The 16800-nt window shown below is 47.0% G+C and overlaps 1 protein-coding gene across 4 annotated transcripts in view; it reads right to left on the bottom strand.

Annotated features, from left to right (window-relative positions):
* Dgkh (diacylglycerol kinase eta) overlaps positions 1–1840 on the bottom strand; it is a 153440-nt gene extending 151600 nt beyond the window's left edge. For 2 of the 4 annotated variants that reach the window (XM_051195338.1, XM_051195339.1), the window contains exon 1: positions 1518–1840. In XM_051195338.1, coding sequence (XP_051051295.1) covers positions 1518–1577 — 60 coding nt within the window. In that variant the 5' untranslated portion in view covers positions 1578–1840. The remainder of the gene's footprint in view (positions 1–1517) is intronic. The other 2 variants (XM_051195341.1, XM_051195342.1) reach the window with 1 other exon arrangement.
* Positions 1841–16800: the final 14960 nt, after the last annotated feature.

The following is a 16800-nucleotide window of genomic DNA, read 5'->3' as shown; positions in this document are numbered from 1 at the left end:
CACTCTCGGTGAAGATTTTAGTTTTAAAAGTTCATGGGAGGGGAGAAGAGAACTAGTACTGGATATTTTCTGTAAGAATAAGACAGCGCCTTGATTCTTACCACTTTTGCAAAGAAAACAGAGATCTCTAATCTAATTTTCTAAATGCAAACCAAGTACTCCTGACATTCAGCACCCCACCCCAAAAAAAAGGAAACACTACACATAACTCACGGTTTCCCACTGTGACTGGTGTTGGCCGATAGCACTTCATATAGTAGTAAAGTCCAGAACAGGTCACTGGATTTACTTCCCAATGATATTAAATGTCAAAACTGAACTGTATTCTTCACCAAGAATAGCTTACTCCATAATGGTAATAGCAATAGAACATAAGCAGATGGACTACCTAACGTGCAAACTCAGAAAAGCAAAAGCAGCTGCAGATGGATCAAAGTCGAAGGACACTCCTGAAAGGTCAGGAAGCAAGAGGCAGCGAAATGTACCCTGGCAAAGGGGCTGGGAGTCTATGGGTCAGAAATGGAGAAGCAAGCCTGGCACCTGACCTACAAGCTCTCAACAGGCAGAGGGCCCGCCTGAGCAGACTCAGGAAATCCCTGGGAAAACATCATCCGAACAGCACCACACACAGCACGGATGAAGCCAGAAATTTTGGACCAGGCTTTTGAGACAGGTTCTCGGTGTCAACCGCAAGGGAGTAGCAAATACGCAGGCAGGGCGTGCAGAGTCAAAATTCATTGCCCACTCAAGATTACACGGGTCTGCGTGGGACCGGTATTCCTGGAGGAATCCCTGGAGGGATGGACACCAGAGGGTTCTGTTTGAGACGCAAGACGTTAATTAAGTTAAAGGAGTTTGGGGAACAAATTCAAAGACCCCCCCCCCGACTCTCCTCATCTTCGCACACACAACACACGCACCACTCTGGGCCCCTAAAATGTCTCAACCTCCGTGTGGCGTGTGCTGTGAAATCCAAGCGAAAGCGAAGTTGCCTCGTCGCTGGATCCCGGACCAAGCACCCTGACCCCCGCAGCAGCCCGGGGCAACCGCGGCCACCCGAGTCGGAGGCGTGGCTCTGGGCTTCTAGCTGATACTCGCCTCCCCAGGCGGCGGTCCTCGGGAACCTGCACGCCCAGGTGACTGCCAGGGCGCGGTCAAGAGGTGAGCCCGGTCTCCTCCCGGCGCCACCCGCTGTCCGCGCGGCCCCGCCGCCTCCTCTGCCCCGGCCGCCGCGCCACACTCGGTACTGAAGTGCAAAGTTGGGAAGCGGATGAAGCGCGGAAACGGTCCTCGAAGGACCGTCGCCAGAGGCCCCTCGGGGAAGAGCTCCAGCCGACCGGACAAAGGCGCTCCGGGCGGCGCGCGAGGTGGAGCCCGGGCGCCGGAGGAAGCGCTGCCCCGGCTGGGAAGCAGCTGGGGACCTCATCCCGGACCGCTTCCTGAACGGAACCCGGGCCGGGAGGAGGAAGCAGGGAGCAAGGACAAGCGGGAGGGGTGGGCGCCGGCGCGGTACCCACCGGTTCCTCCCAGGCCGGGCTGCGAGCTCCGAGCGCGGGGCGCACGTGCTGCGGATCCATCGCGCCGGCCCGCGCCCGCTGGCCGCCGGGGCGCACGGACACGGGCCCCCGCCGCCGCGGCCGCCGCCTCTTGTACCTCGCTCGCCGCGATCGCTGTCGCTGCCGCCCCGGCTCTCGCCCGGAGCCAGCCACCGGCCCTCCCGCGCTCTCTGGCTTCCGCCGCGCTCGCCCGCCCCCGCGCCGGTCCCTTCCTCCGCCGCCGCCGCCTCCGCAGCCGCTTGCGTCCCGCTCCCTGGCGCGGCCGTGAGCGCTCGGCTCCCCGAGCCGCCGCCGCCTCCCACGGCCGCAGAATCCGCCCCTCGCTCCTGTCTCCGCCCCCGACTCCCTCCCCTTTCCTCCCGCTGTCCTCCCTTCCCCCAGCTGCCCCTCCCGGCGGGCGGCCCGGGACGCACGTGACCCCCCTGCCAGTCCTTATAAGGCGTGGAACCGAAAGCGGCCACCGGGTGGTCACGGGCACCAGGCGGTGGCATCGCGGAGAGAGGCAGCCTCCCCGAGGGGCCGGGCTCGCCGGGAGCCTCGGGGGAAGCCGGGGCCCAGTGGCTCGCGCCCAGGGAGCTCGTCCTGGCGTCCCTGTCCCTTGGCCTCCCTCGCTGCCGACGCCTGTAGCCCCCGCCGGCCGCCTCCGGAGCTGAGGCTGGAGCGATTGCCCTGGACAATACCCGGCTTCAAACAGAGCGAGGTTGTGCTTCGCACCCCTGAGCAGCTCCCCAAGCACCCCTGCCAAGGGTGGTTTACTCTGAGCTGCTGGGATGACTGGTTTGCCATCTGCAAGAGAGGTTAAGCTTGGGGAGCCCTGCCTTTACTCATTTTCTGTGGCTAAACGGTTTCGTGGAAAGAAAACCAGCTAAGGAGCGGGTTTGTAGTCCGCTGTGAGCGCATCACTCGAATTGGGAGCAGGGGCAGTTCGAAGAGAGACCTTAAATGTCAACTGTCTCCTCCTGCTGCTTTCAGAGAAAAAGAAAACGAAAAGTGCAAGTAGCGTTTCAAATCATCCTTACTGGCAGTGATTTCCATCTAGTTCCAACAGAGCGGTGACTGCATTTACATGGGTCATTTCCTCTCTCGTGGACTTTCAGGCTCCTGTCAGCATCCTCTCATGGCCTGGCCCCTAGTCTGTTACACAGATGCATTCACACGTTTTGAAACCGAAAAATCAAAACACTTACCTGATCCAGCATGCTCCCACATCATCCTAATTTCCGCGGCTAATATTCCACTGAGGCTGAGCTGCTAAAGGTCACCTAAGGTTTGTGGAGAGAGCCTCCTAAACCACTGGATGTTTTCCAACCCTCGCCTTCTGTGACCTGACAGATTACATTTGTATACCTGAATCTCTCCTTTAAATTATCCCTTGATAGTTGGGTCTTCTTTGTTTCTGACCATGTTTAGTTCGGTGATCTCTTATTAGCTGATGTGCCTAAGTAGCCTGTCCTTCGTTAATTGCTAGTGAGGGTGGAGTAGTAAGAATGAGTGGTCTATCAGGTCCTGCCTGCCATCCCTTGCTTTTAGTTACCAGACAGGTAATGATAATTCAGAGATTTCCATCATTTCTGATCTTGCTGTACACTGGAGCTTAAACTCAGGGAGGCATGCATCCTATCTACCAACTAAGATAAGTGCCCGGACCAGGAGCAAACTTTTTTTTCCAAACATGTTTAAATGTTTTTAACTTTTATTTCTCACTTACATGTATGTGTCTGTGTGTGGGTTTGTGCACATGAGTGCAGGTTCTCACTGAGGCCAAAGGTACCCAGTCCCCCTGGAGCTGGAATTACAAGCCACCCAGTGTGGGTGCTAGGAGTCAAACTCTCTGCCCTCTGCAAGAACAGTGTGTGCTCTTAATCGCTGAGCCATCTCTCTCCAGCCCAGGAGCCAGTCTGCTTCTTAACAAAAAATCTCTTCCTCTATTCCCCCGGCCTTAAACTCAACCTGTCTAAAACAGAATGCTTTCCTGACAGCTGATTTTTCTCTCGAGTCTTATGTAAATGTCACCACAATTCACTTAGTCATGCAAAGGAGAAGGAAAAAATAACCCCAGGTTCCTCCTGCCTCTCATTGTTTCCCCTCCCTCTTGGTTCCTCCCAGAACCTTCTCTCTCTTACTGCTGTGGCCTGACTCAGGGGCCCTTATTTTAGACTCCTGAAGCTTTGCATTACTTTCCTTATTAATTTTGGACTTTTTATTACATTTTTATTTATTTGTGTTTGGGACCATGGGCTAGTGTGGAGGTCAGAAGATAACTTGAAGGCATGGGTTCTCAGCGCTGGGTATTGAACTCTGGCCGTCAGGGTTGGCAGCAGGCACTTTTACCAACTGAGCCACCCCTCCAGCCCCACTTACTAGCTGACTCGCCTTGAAATTGCTTATATGCCATCTCCCTTGCTGTGACCAAAATTAGCTTCCTAAAGAATAAAAGTTTAAGTCCCAGTACCTCAGCTAGTGCCTTTTTCACCAATGCCTTCAAATGTTCTGAGTTCCTAACAGGCAGTTTCCCTTCAGGCCACTTGTTTTTATGCTGTGCCCTCTTCTGGAATGTTCTTCCTCTTACTCAGACTATAAAACACCTGTTCATCCTAAGGGTTACCTTCTTCATAAAAGGGAGGGGGGGCTGTCTGCTTCCTCTACACTAAGGGACTACATGCCATCTCTGACCACCCCATCCTGTCATAATACCTTAGAAGACTTTTCCAAGTTAGCATTTACATATAATTTTCCTGGTAGCAAATGTTATAATTGACTCATTCCATCTTCCTGGCTCCAGTACAGTTCCCAACATGTGTTTCACAAGTTTGTTGAAAGAATTGTGATATAGTTTTGAGGTGTATTTTTGAGCCTCTAAAAACAATCAGGTTTTCCTGCATTGTCTCATTTCATTCTTACAGTTCTTCATAAGATGTGTTAGTGCCTCTCAGAGGGAACTGCAGCTGAGGCTACTGACGAGACTTGGGTAAAGGCTCACTGACAAGCCTGACTTACAGACTCCCAGACCCATGTGGTAGGAGGAGTAACCTTATTCCTAAAGGTTGTTCACACACACACACACACACACACACACACACACACACACACACACTGTAATATTTTAAAAAGAGAACATACTAAAGCTGGAAAAGAAAAAAATATCCTGCCCAAGGCCTTCCTGTATAAATCCCAGAGGCAGGATTGTAACCCAGATTGCTTCTCTACCTTGGCTACATGTGCAGCTGTTTCTGTGGTCTCGATGTGTATGTCTCCCTCTATCCCTGTTGAAGTCTTCACTTGCATGATCACTTAGGGAAGAAGTTTGGTCCTGATAGCGGAAGTATCTGGTGTCCTCTAGAGAGGTCCAGGGGGCTAGAGAAATGACTCAGTGATTAAGAGCACTCGCTGATCTTCCAGAGGATTCAAAATCAGTTCCCAGAACTCATGTTTGGCAGCTCACAGCTACCTGTAACCCCAACTCTAGGGCACCCAATGCCCTCTTCTAGCCCCAGCTACTTGCATGAACATGGTACACATGTAGACGTGCAGACACACACATACACATAAAACAATTCAAAAACTAAGCCCAGAAAAAGAATACCATATCTGTTGTCCTCTCACATTAAATTCTGTCTTGTATTACAATGGTTTTCCTTTTGCTACCGGTTACACAGTTATAGCTACTTCTTTTTTCAACTGGTCCAAGTCATTGTGTTTTCAGAGTGTCTTATAAATAATTTGATCTTACCACTATCAGACCAAGCTGAGAGCCAGACGGTTAGCGTCTTTTTTAGATCTATTTTCATTCACTGCGTGTGTTAATCAGAGTAAAGGGCTCCAGGAAAACTTCAGCTCTGCTGCCCTGCCCACCCCCACACCATGTTTCCTTCTCACGGAACAGTACACATTAGTGGATTGTTGGGTGTGTCCCATGTTCCACATTACCATCCGCCTCCTAGGGCTTTACCCATATGCAGAGAAGGGAAGTGATATGACTTCTGCTACAGGGGGAAGGAGCCGGGCGGAGCGTATGCTTCAGAGACTTCTACTGACATTGGCACATGTATGGCTAAGAATATTCTTTTACGTTTCTTTCACCAAATGCCTGTGAGTTTTCCGTTTTAATTTTCTGGGTCTGAATCATAATTTCATTGGCTATGGAATTCTACACTGAAACTGTTTAACACCAACATTTAAAGTAGCTAATCACATTTTGCCATCTAAGGCTAGCAATGAGAAGCCTACTTTCAGTATTGTTACTGTACAGGTATCTTTCTGCCCAATACATTTTCATATTTTCAGTTTGTGTTTGTGTTGATTTGAATCTAGTACATTTTGGTTTTGGTTTTGTTTTGTGTTTCAAGAGCTTTGTAGCACAAAAATAAAAGACCCAGAGATATACATTGGGGTTCAAGGTTCCAGCTGATGGTCAGAAAAGCACAGTAGCCAAGCCAGTAGATCTTACCAAGCTGAAATGGCAGTCCTGCCCCACAAATCCTCAGAGGCAAAAGGCTCTGTCTCCTCCTGTCTCCTCCTCCCTATACTCCTCTCTCCACCCAGCCATATCACTCCTTCTCCACCTCCCTAGAGCTGGAATCAAAGGTGTGAGCTCTGTTACTCTTCACTCTTGTGTAGGCCAGGGTAGCCTTGAACTCGGAGAGATCCATCTGCCAGTCTCCTGAGTCCTGGGGTTAAAGGTATGTGCCACCACTGCCTGACCTCTATAGCTTGTGCCTGGCTTTGCTTTCTGAGTCCTCAGGCAAGGTCCAATAAATCATGAATAATATATCACCACAGAGCTTGATATTCATTCTACCTCAAAACCATAAATCCTTCTTTAAATATGAAAAGATTTTATTTTCAAGTTTTACTTTTCTTCATTCCTGCTCTGTGCAACTTTCTCTATTTTTTGTTTCTATAACTTGCACTTGATATGACTCAGAGTTTTTCATATTATCCTCCAAATCTTGATTTTTCTTTTTCTCTTCTTTGCTAGACTTGGATAATTGTCTCGGGTATATTACCCGATTCCCTAATTTTATTTGCAACCATTATGTTTAGTGGGCTGCTGCCAGTGTTTCTTCTTTGTCAAGATAAGGTTTTGCTATGTATCCCTGGTGGCTGACCTACCAGTATCTACATAGATCAGTCTGACTTCAAACTTGTAGCAATTCTCCTGTTTCTACTTGAATACTCTATTTAGCCAGCCTCGTCACTATTGAGTTTTCATTTGTTTATTTTCCTAGAATTTTCATTTCATCCTTTTTAAAAGTTGTTGGTTCTTTTTCATGCTTTGTTTTTTCTTTACCTTATTAACCATTTGTTTGTTTTTGTTGTTTTGTTTCTTGTCATTTTGAGACAGAGTCTCTCTACATAGCCCTGGCTGACCTGCCAAGTCACTCACAGAGTTAGGTTAAGGGTTAGGCCTCAAACTCACAGACAGCTGCCTGCCTCTGCCTCCCAAGCAATGGGACTAAAGGCATGTCAACATGTCATTGAACATTTTAAGCACATTTATTTGGAAATGTTTCTTTTATTTATAGCTGCCAGATAAATACCCCCATTTGTGCACATATGGGCCACATTTGGGTCAGCTTATTTCCTTGCATGCTTTGTAGTGTTTTGCTGGATGATTCTCTTAAGGAGGACATGGTGATGTTTGTTTACTTGCTGGGGGTGGGGGGAATCTGATCTTGATTTTGCCATTGGCCGACAAATTTCCTTGGCTCACTAGAGTTTGTAGTCCTTACTGCTGCCAGACTCAAGGAGCTGAAAGCTGGTACAGCTAGGGTTATTGGGTATCCACCTCCAAAGCCTTTCAGTTACTCATCCTAGCATGCTGGTTTCACAATAGGCAAATGGATTTTTTGTTACACATATGGTCAGGTGTCCCAAAGTATATATTGAGAGAGAGAGAAATAGGTGAAAACTGAATCCTTCCTGTGAATCCTCCTCAGAAGTCATAGAACATCTCCATCACCAAGTGAGTCAGTTGGACCTGTCACAAAACCCAAACCAGACTAAAGGGACCAGAAGATAGACCCTCCAAAACCATTGTAAAATGAACTTGTGGGTCTCACACACACATACACCCACACACACACGCATACACACACACATATACATGTATACATATATATTATATAATTGTGTAGTAGTCTTTGGAACAATCAACCACAGTGCTCTCTATACTGATGAATTTTGATGTTTATGCTCTAGGCAATCAGAGTCCATTCTTGGCATAGATTATAAATCTGGGCTGTTTTTCCCTCTGATGTAGCACCTGGTAGACATGGTGAATGCAGCCCTCCAGAATAAAGGCATGTGTGTCTCACAGAACAAGAACAAAGAGCAATAGTTTCTACTGCTCCAGCCAGACCTCAGTGGAAGGAGCAGCCTGAAGACTAGCACTTTCCCATAGAAATAATCTGATAAAGATTTTCTCATGAGGACTGCCCTTGAAGGGAGCTCATCAAATGATTGCATCTTAGTAATAATACATCTGAAGTAGAACTGGGGACTCTGGTCTTGGTCCCACTTCATGAAGCTGCTGTGCAGCACAGAAAACAGGACACTTTAGTAATGTGGGCTATGATCATTCCCGTGGCCTTCCTGAAAATTGCCTTCATGGAGCAGAATGGAGTGACATGCATTTTCTTTTCCTGTCTTCCCAGGCACCAGGGTTACAGGTAAGTCACCATACCCATACAGATACATTGTGTTACTTACAGCTCATAGTCCATGTGCAAATTCTATAAATGAACTTATCTTTCTCTATTGTCCTCATCTCACACAATATCAAGAGAAGAAACTAAAAGAGCATGTTTAAAACTTTAACTTGGATATTTCCCAGTAGAAATGCTGAAAAATACACTTAAGTGAAAAGCAGATTGTTTTTAAAAGCAGATTGTTTTAAAAGGGTTGATGAGATGGCTCAGTGAGTAAAGGCATTTGCCACTCAAACCTGGTGACATCAGTTAGAACCCTACATCCACATAAAGGTAGAAGGAGACCACTAACTCTACAGCGTTGTCTCCTGACCCCCACGTGAGCACAGTGCCATGCAACTCAGACAAGAAGGGTAACTCACCTGAACACACATACACACACTCACGATAATATTATTACACTTTTTTTTGCACAGATTTTGTTACTTAGCAGAGAAGAAAATGATTAATAATTGCTTTAGGTTAACAAAGAGATCAGTATATAAAAACATGAAAAAAGATATTTCAGGACTTTCGGAATATAATTGTTAATGATGCAGAGGAAAGAGTGAGCAAACAAGAGCTCTCTACAGAAAAAGGATAAGCAATTGAGCCTAAAACTAATATAAAATGTTACAGATCTTATTTATTTATTTATTGGAGAGGGGTTGGAGACAGGGTTTTTCTCTGTAACAGCCTGGCCATCCTGAAACTCACTCTGTAGAACAGGCTGGCCTCCAACTCACAGAGACTGACCTGCCTCTGCCTCCCAAGTGCCAAAATGAAAGGCATGAATCGATACCCTTAACAATAGACTTAATTGTAATTCAAGAAGTGGCACAGTCAGGGCTGGAGAGATGGCTCAGTGGTTAAGAGCACTGGCTGTCTTCCAGAGGAGCCAAGTTGGGTTCCCAGCACCTACACAATGACTAACACCTGGCCTGTCTGTAACTCCAGTTTCAGAGGATCTGACAAGCTCTTCTGGCCTCTGTGAACACTGCACATGTGTGGTGCACAGACATATTTTGCTGACAAAACCATCAAAAACATACAATAAAAATAAACTTAAAAATAAGTTTAAAAAAAGAAATGGAAAGTGTGAGGTTCCCTCCACGTGTGCAGGAGAAAGATGGGAAGGCTTTTTTTTTTTTTTTTTTTTTTTTTTGATCCCTGGAGAAAACTTTTCAGCAGAACTTCTCTGGATGGGCGTAGGATCCATCCACTTCAGATTCCAGCTTAGGGTTCTGGATCCTAGAGACAGTGCTGTCAAGAACTGAGTAGAAAGAATTGCCCCATAGCCAGGTGCTGGAACTTGAGAGAATAGTCATGGAGGAGCCTGTAGGTAGCTCAGTATCCAGCATGACATCGGCCAGGGAGATGGGAGTGCAGGAGACTGGAGAGGGAGGGGGGTGCGGGGCTCACTGTGGGCCTTGGAGACCCGAGGGGCCCAGAAGGTACTTCAGCAAACGCCTTCAGGTTAAAGGGCTGATGCTGGTCAGTGGTGCTCTCGGGAAAGGCTAGGATAACATTTCTTTTGATGAACTATACAAAGAAGAAATGAAGGTACCAAGAGTGAGTTCTAGCCCTTTATCACTGAGGTACACTAATTAACTCTGCATGGAATGAGCCTGAGATTTGCTGTTAGAAAGACCTGTTCCCAGATTCCTGCTTTTGAGGCCTTGGGGACATCATTTATCCCTTCCTTAAAAGAACATAATGCACTCAGGCATAGTAGCCTATAAGCCCAGCATGTGACAGATGAGGCAGGAAGATGGCAAGTTCCAGAACAGCCTGTGCTACATGCTGATGGCAGTGTCAAAGGAGGACACAGAGCTCAACACTGGCAACTGTGCCACCTGAGGAGTTCCTTCCAGAGACTTCTACCTGGGGCAAATTGAGACTATCAACTCATGCCACAGAAAAGAATTTTAGAACGAGTCCATTGGAAGCAAAACTGAGGTTTAAAGAGAACAAGGTTTTAAGAGAGAGAGAGAGAACAGTTATGCACAGCCAAGGTGCCTGTCTTAGATACTTTTCTATAGCCACAAAGAAATGCCACTGGGAAGAGTTTACTGGGGCTCATGGTGACAGAAGGTGAGTCCATGACCATCGTGGTGGAGACCATGGCACCAGGCTGGCAGACATGGTGCCAGAGCAGAAGCTGAGAGCTACATCTGGTCTACCAGCAGGAGACAGCAATTGCTACCTGGGAACCCTCAAATTTCAATCCTGGTGACACACACCTCCTCCAACACCTACTAATCCTTCCCAAACTGGGGACTGAATATTCAAACATATGGGGCTATTCCCATTCAAACCACACAGTGCCCATGAGCTCAAGAGAGAAGGTAGCCGATGTGCGTGTGCACACCCAAACCTTTTATTTATTTATTTATTTATTTATTTATTTATTTATTTATTTTAAGATGGTGTCATATAGTCCAGACTGGCCTTAGACTTGTAGTCTTTCTGCCTTCCCTTCCTTGAAGGCACATATGCCTTAAAGAAGTTGTAAGATGGTGAGGTATATTGTCCATGTTGAAAGGCTGATAAGAGAAACACAGGTCAGGTCACAAACGGTTAAAGGAATTCATATCTACTTAGGTCACAATGTCAAAGCCTGTGTGTGGATGCGTGTGTACAAGTGTTTGAATTTGTGCAGAGCCCAGAACAAGGACAGCCTCGGGGATCATTAGGAATAATTCCTCAGGCGCCAGCTTCCTTTAGTTTTGAGACAGGATCTCTCACTGGCCTGGATCCTGCCGAGCAGACAAAGCTGGCTGGCCAGCAAGGCTTTGCAGCCCCCCTGTACCCAGTGCTTTTTAAATGCAGATTCTGGGTATCCAGCTCTGGGCCCTATGCTTGCAAGACCAGTACTCTGGGAACTGAACTAGGTCCCCAGCCCAAGGCAGCTGCTTTAGCTGTAAACATGTCTCATAATCTTGTTTGTGAGATTTTTCTCAGAAAATGAATTATAGTCTTCTGCAAGCAATTTGGTCTTGGTCACCAAGGGACATAAAACAGATTCCAAGATTGAAGGGATTCTTTTCTGTCTTGTGTCCCTTTAATATCCCTGACCTTTCTATCCTGCCTCGATGGCACCTGTTGGAGAATTGGGATGGAATGAACAGAGTGCTAACAATGCCCCAGGGTATATGCTTTGTCCAGACTAGGGGCTCCAGAATGAAAGCAAAGGGATTGTGCCTTAGTTGGACTTTCTGTTGCTACAACAAAGCACTATGCCCAAAAAAGCAAGATGGGGAGGAAAAGGTTACTTCACTTCCACAGCACTGTTCACCATCAGAGGAAGTCAGGAAAGGAACTCACACAGGGCAGGAACCTGGAGGCAGGAGCTGATGCAGAGGCCATGGAGGGGAGCTGCTTACTTACTGGCTTGCTCCCATGGCTTGCTCAGCCTGCTTTCTTAAAGAACCCAGAACCACCAGCACAGGGTGAGCACCGCCCACAATGGACTGGGCCCTCCCCCATCAATCACTAAGTAAGAAAATGCCCTACAGGCTTTGTTCTCAGCCTGACATTACAGAGGCATTCTTTTCATTTGAGGCTTGTTGTGGAAATCTTTTTGTACACTGAGAAGATGTGTCTTTACTGAGGCACCTTCTGATTAGTTTAATAAAAAGCTAAGTGTCCAGTGGCTAGCAGGATGTGTAAGTGGGAGGGCCAGACAGAGAGGACTCTGGGAAGAAGGGCAGAGTCACCAGCAGATGTAGAGGGAGAAAGATATGCTAGAGGGACAGGTAAAAAGCTATGAGCCGCGTGGCAACATGTAGATTGATAAAAATGGATTAATTTTAGGTGTAAGAGCTAGTTAGTAACAAGCCTAAGCTATCAGCCAATCTCTATGTGGGTATTTGGCAGCTGGCTGGCAGAATGGAAAAATCTGCCTACAGAGGCTCCCTTCTCTCAGATAACTTTAGCCTGGGTCAAGTTGACATGAAACTAGCCAGGACAGGTTGTTACCTTTTTGTCATACAGATTAGCTGGGAACAGTGTTCCTTATGATAAATGAAGAAAGTCATATACTTTTTAAAATTGTAATGAGAAAGCCATAGAGTGGCATCTTCCACATAAAGCTCCATCTTAAAAGAACAACTTTGGATCATTACAACAACCATGGGATATTAAGTATCATTATACCTTGTTACAGGAGAGGATATTTTTTATGATAATATTTTTTAGTTAAATTTGAAACAAGCTTGTTTTACATGTCAATCCCAGTTCCTTCACCCTCCCCTCATCCCCTCCTGACCCCTATCCCATCCCCTTTCTGCTCCCCAGGGAGGGTGAGGCCTTCCATGGGGGATCTTCAGTATGTTATATCTTTTGAATCAGAACCTAGGCCCTCCTCCATGTGTCTAGGCTGAGAAAGTATCCTTCCATGTGGAATGGGCTCCCAAAGTCCTTTTGTACACTAGGGATAAACACTGATCCACTACCAGAGGCCCCATAGACTGCCCAGTCCACAGGAGAGGATATTAGAGTTTGGGGATCTAGCGATGTGCCCAAGGTCACAGCACTTAAGACACAGTGCTGTCTTGTGGAGTTTTCAGCATGTAGAGCCCCCATGAAAGAGAAAAGAAGCCCAGTACAGTAGGTGAATGGCTAATCTCATCACAAAGAAGGCTAAGGCAGCAAGATCATGAGTTCAAAGCCAGCCTGGGTTACAAAGGTAGACAATGAAACCCTTCCTCAAAACAAGGGTTTTGAGTCTTGAGAGAAGCTCACAGGGGTGAGCTGATCGGAAAGGACATTGACTATCTTGAGTGGTACTGCAGGGACAACCATTTGCTAATGTTGGGAAACAAGTGTTGTTCACGAAGAAGGTAAGAACATAAGAAAGAAAACCACAACTCCGGAGAGGGCAGGGACCGTCATCAGCACGGGCTGAGAGGGATTTGAAGAAAATTGTTTCTTCAGAGCCAAGAATAGAAAGACCAGGAAGACTCACGCTTCACACCGTAAATGTCAACAGTTGTCAGGCCAGAGACTGGAATCCAGGCCTAACCTGTGTTTTCTCTGCTGTTGCCCTAGGACACAGTTGCTGCCTTCAGTACAAAGGTCTCAAACCGGCCAAGTCCAGCCTGTTCCTCCCTTTTCCCAACCTCCAGCACGGGACACCCCATTTCTAGGACTCTTCTTCATGCTGGCCTTCGACTGTTTCCTGGGCCACCATTTTCCGATGCACAGGACCTGGCAGGTCCCCCTCCCTGACATGCTCCTTTCTCTCCTTTACCTCTTTGCCTGTTTAACCTGGATGGGAACCTTAGAGGCCAGTAACAGATGGGCAGTAACATGACCTGACCCAGTTGGCGTTCTTTTTCACCTCTGCTACAAGTGGGTCCCAGCTGTACTAGAGCCCAGGCCTAAGTGCCTAGCATGTCATCTGCTCCGTCCTGCTTTACCCCATGCAGCCTCTGCCCCAAGGACACTCTGGTAGAGCGCACCTGGTGGAGCTAGCAGCAGGTTGGGATCTGTAGCGTCGGGAACTTTCTCCCTGGTGGAGAGTGAGCACCCCACCCACTGCAGTAACCCACAGAAGACAACAGTGTAGCGTCACTGACTTGTGCTGTCAAAATCTTTTCCTTGGGTTCTTGCTTTCCTGTGACACCAAGAAAGCGCCTCAGCATCTTAAAGAATAATGTCTTCACCAGTAAATGGTTATTGAACACCTAGCTGGTGGGAATCATTAACTATATAATTTATAAGATATAAAACTATACACATACATATAAAATGTGATATGATTATTAATCACAGCATGAAGTGGCGAGTGTAAGGGAGGGCACAATGGAACCACTGAACTGGACCACACTGTATTGGGGTCCAGACTGCCAAGACTAAGGTGTAGGGGGGATGAAGATGGCACAACGCAAGCAGATTTTACGTGACAGTCAGAAGGGTGGGGGCTTTGGAAGGGTATGGGCTGTTAGAAGCCTTTGCCTGAAGTAGTTGCCCTTTGGGGTTGGATAAAGGGAGGTAATGAATGTGTTGGGGGGAGGGGCTTCAGATTTCAGCAAAGGCTGCTCCCATCTTTAATGTAATGATGACAATGAACTCATCATTTGCTCTTCATAAATTCCAGCAGCCAAGTGAAGTTTATGACAACTTAGCTTTTCCATCGCTAAAACTTGGATATTATGTGTCTTCAGAACTAAGGTGTGTAGACACCATTTTAAAAAGCGCTACCTTTCTCCTTTCTCCTCCTCCCCCACCCCACCCCTCTCTTTCTGTCTTTATGGAAAGGTATGGAGAATCGCAGAAGGTGGTACTGAACAGCGGAGGCAGTTTGAATGAAGCTGAATGCCTCTGACTAACCAGTTTAACTTCTAAAAAGGTCTAGAAATAACAGTTTCTCCAGGGTGGAGTGTGGAAGGCAAGCCAGGGCAGGCTTCACCACTTGGGGATGGTTTGGGGGATGGGGCTGGGAACTGAAGTCAAGCACAATGTTTTCGTTCTTTGGTTTTCTAAGTAAATGCTTTGCCTAAGGAAAGGAAAGGGACTAAACAATTGCAGACTCAAAGTAGCTCATTGTTAGACTAGGATGTTCTAGCCTCACAGCCCATAAATTATATTATCTATAACTAGACATCAAATGAATGTGCATACCAAATGAACTTTTCCTAAAGAGAAAATTCTCGTTGGAATCAGTGACTAGACCACAGAATTAGTCATGTTGTTAAATTTGTTTAAGCATCTCATTAACAAGATTGAAGCTTTCCAGAAGCTTGGGGTGAAGGTAAAGGGCCATTAATATTAAATAACCATCCAGAAAGTAATTTATAAGATGAATATATTATTTCTTATTGGTATTAAAGTAGTGGCAGGCTAGATTTCTATGGCCTGCTATGGGCCCCCCTCCCCAAGATTCTCCTAAAATTGTGAGATGTAGAAAGGAGCAGTGAGTCTCTGCACTGTCTTGGGGTACAGTACTGAGAGGTACTAACTGAGCTGGGCTGGGCTGAGCCCTGATCTCTCTGTCCAAGAAGCAAAAAGGTTTTTCTTTGACCCTTTCCTTTACTATTCCAATCATGAGAGAGCAGCCCAAAGACCACAGTCACCATCGGCTCTCTTCCCCCTAAGCTCTCTGCACCCCATTCACCCAAAGTCTCTAACTCTTTGCATCCACAGCAACCAGGTGGCTGCCAAAGGTCACCAGCATCCTCCTGGTTGCTAGGCCCAGACACTTCTCCGTACTCAACCTACTCAGCCTTTAAACAGTATACTGTTGCCCTTGACCACTCCCTCCCCTTTGAAAGACATTCTTCTTTTGATTTCTCTGTTTACAAGGAACACTGAGACTGTAGCCACCTCATGCTCTTCCTTCCTCACTGGGGACCTTCCTGAGCCCTAAGCTCAACCTTTGAATGTTGATGTGACTCAGGGCCAGAATTCAGGGTCCCAACCCTTCTCTGTCTATTCTTCTGGGTTCTCTCCTTGTCTACAGTGGTACTCCAGCTTAATGCTAGCACCCAGAGGAGCACCACTGCCTGGGAGCTGTGTATAAGCGCGTGACTGAAACTGAGCCGTAGGTGGACACAGAGTTGGTAACAGGGAGGCCAGCTCACCTCCCTGTGCCTCACTAGCTTTGACCACAAGTCCTTGAAGAGGCCCTTGGACCAGAAACTCAACCATTTCCAGGAGTCCTCTCCTGCCACCCAGAGCTAGCTAGCACTGCTCACCTGTGAGCCTGTAAGGCCTTCCTAATGTCCGCCCACTGTGGCCTATGAATTTCATTCTTTGGATACATGAGACAAGAAGTTGGGAAGCCACTGATTCATCTAACATCTTACCTCTCCGAGCTTTGTATACCTAAGATGAGAAAGCCTCCCTGGCTCTTAAGGACCCCTGCTTTTCCCCTAGTGACATCTCTAGTAAGACAATAGAGACTTAACTGTAGCATACCTTAAGTAGATATCCCCAACAACATGTTTCTCAGTTTCCCCATAGCAGTAAAAGGGATCAAGATGGTGAGGTGACTAAGCAAGGGAAGGTACTTACCATCCAGCCTGGAGTCCTGAGTTCTATCCCTGGGACCCATACTCTCACAAGTTGTTGTCTGACCTCCACACAAGCACTGTCACACACACATTTTTAAACTAGCAACATTCTCAAGAGCTTAAGTCAGAGACCTATAATCAGTACTTTTTTTTATTCTCCAGACAGGATTTCTTTGTGTAGCTTTGCTGCCTGTCCTGGAACTAGCTCTGTAGACCAGGCTGGCTTCGAACTCACAGAGATCCACCTACCTCTGCCTTCCGAGTGCTGGGATTAAAGGTGTGCACCACCAACGTCTGGCCAATCAGTACCCTTTTTTCTTCAATCCCTACATCCACGCTGAGGTGGGTTACACAGGGAGGCTGGTGCTGAGCTGGGGCACAGTAGGGGCATCCAAAAGCATGTGGGCACATGGTGGATGAGACAAACTCGCTGCTCTTTGCTTCATTATAATGGGATCTCCATATATCATTAACTTTGAAACATTACCTGTTCCCATCACTCATTTAATACATCCCCTCTGAAAATCCTATAGGAGA

Source organism: Phodopus roborovskii, unplaced genomic scaffold, assembly GCF_943737965.1.
Source record: "Phodopus roborovskii unplaced genomic scaffold, PHOROB, whole genome shotgun sequence".
In the NCBI taxonomy this organism is placed as follows: Eukaryota; Metazoa; Chordata; class Mammalia; order Rodentia; family Cricetidae; genus Phodopus; species Phodopus roborovskii.
The sequence above is the reverse complement of the archived record's forward strand: the minus strand, read 5'-3'. Positions and strand labels throughout refer to the sequence as shown.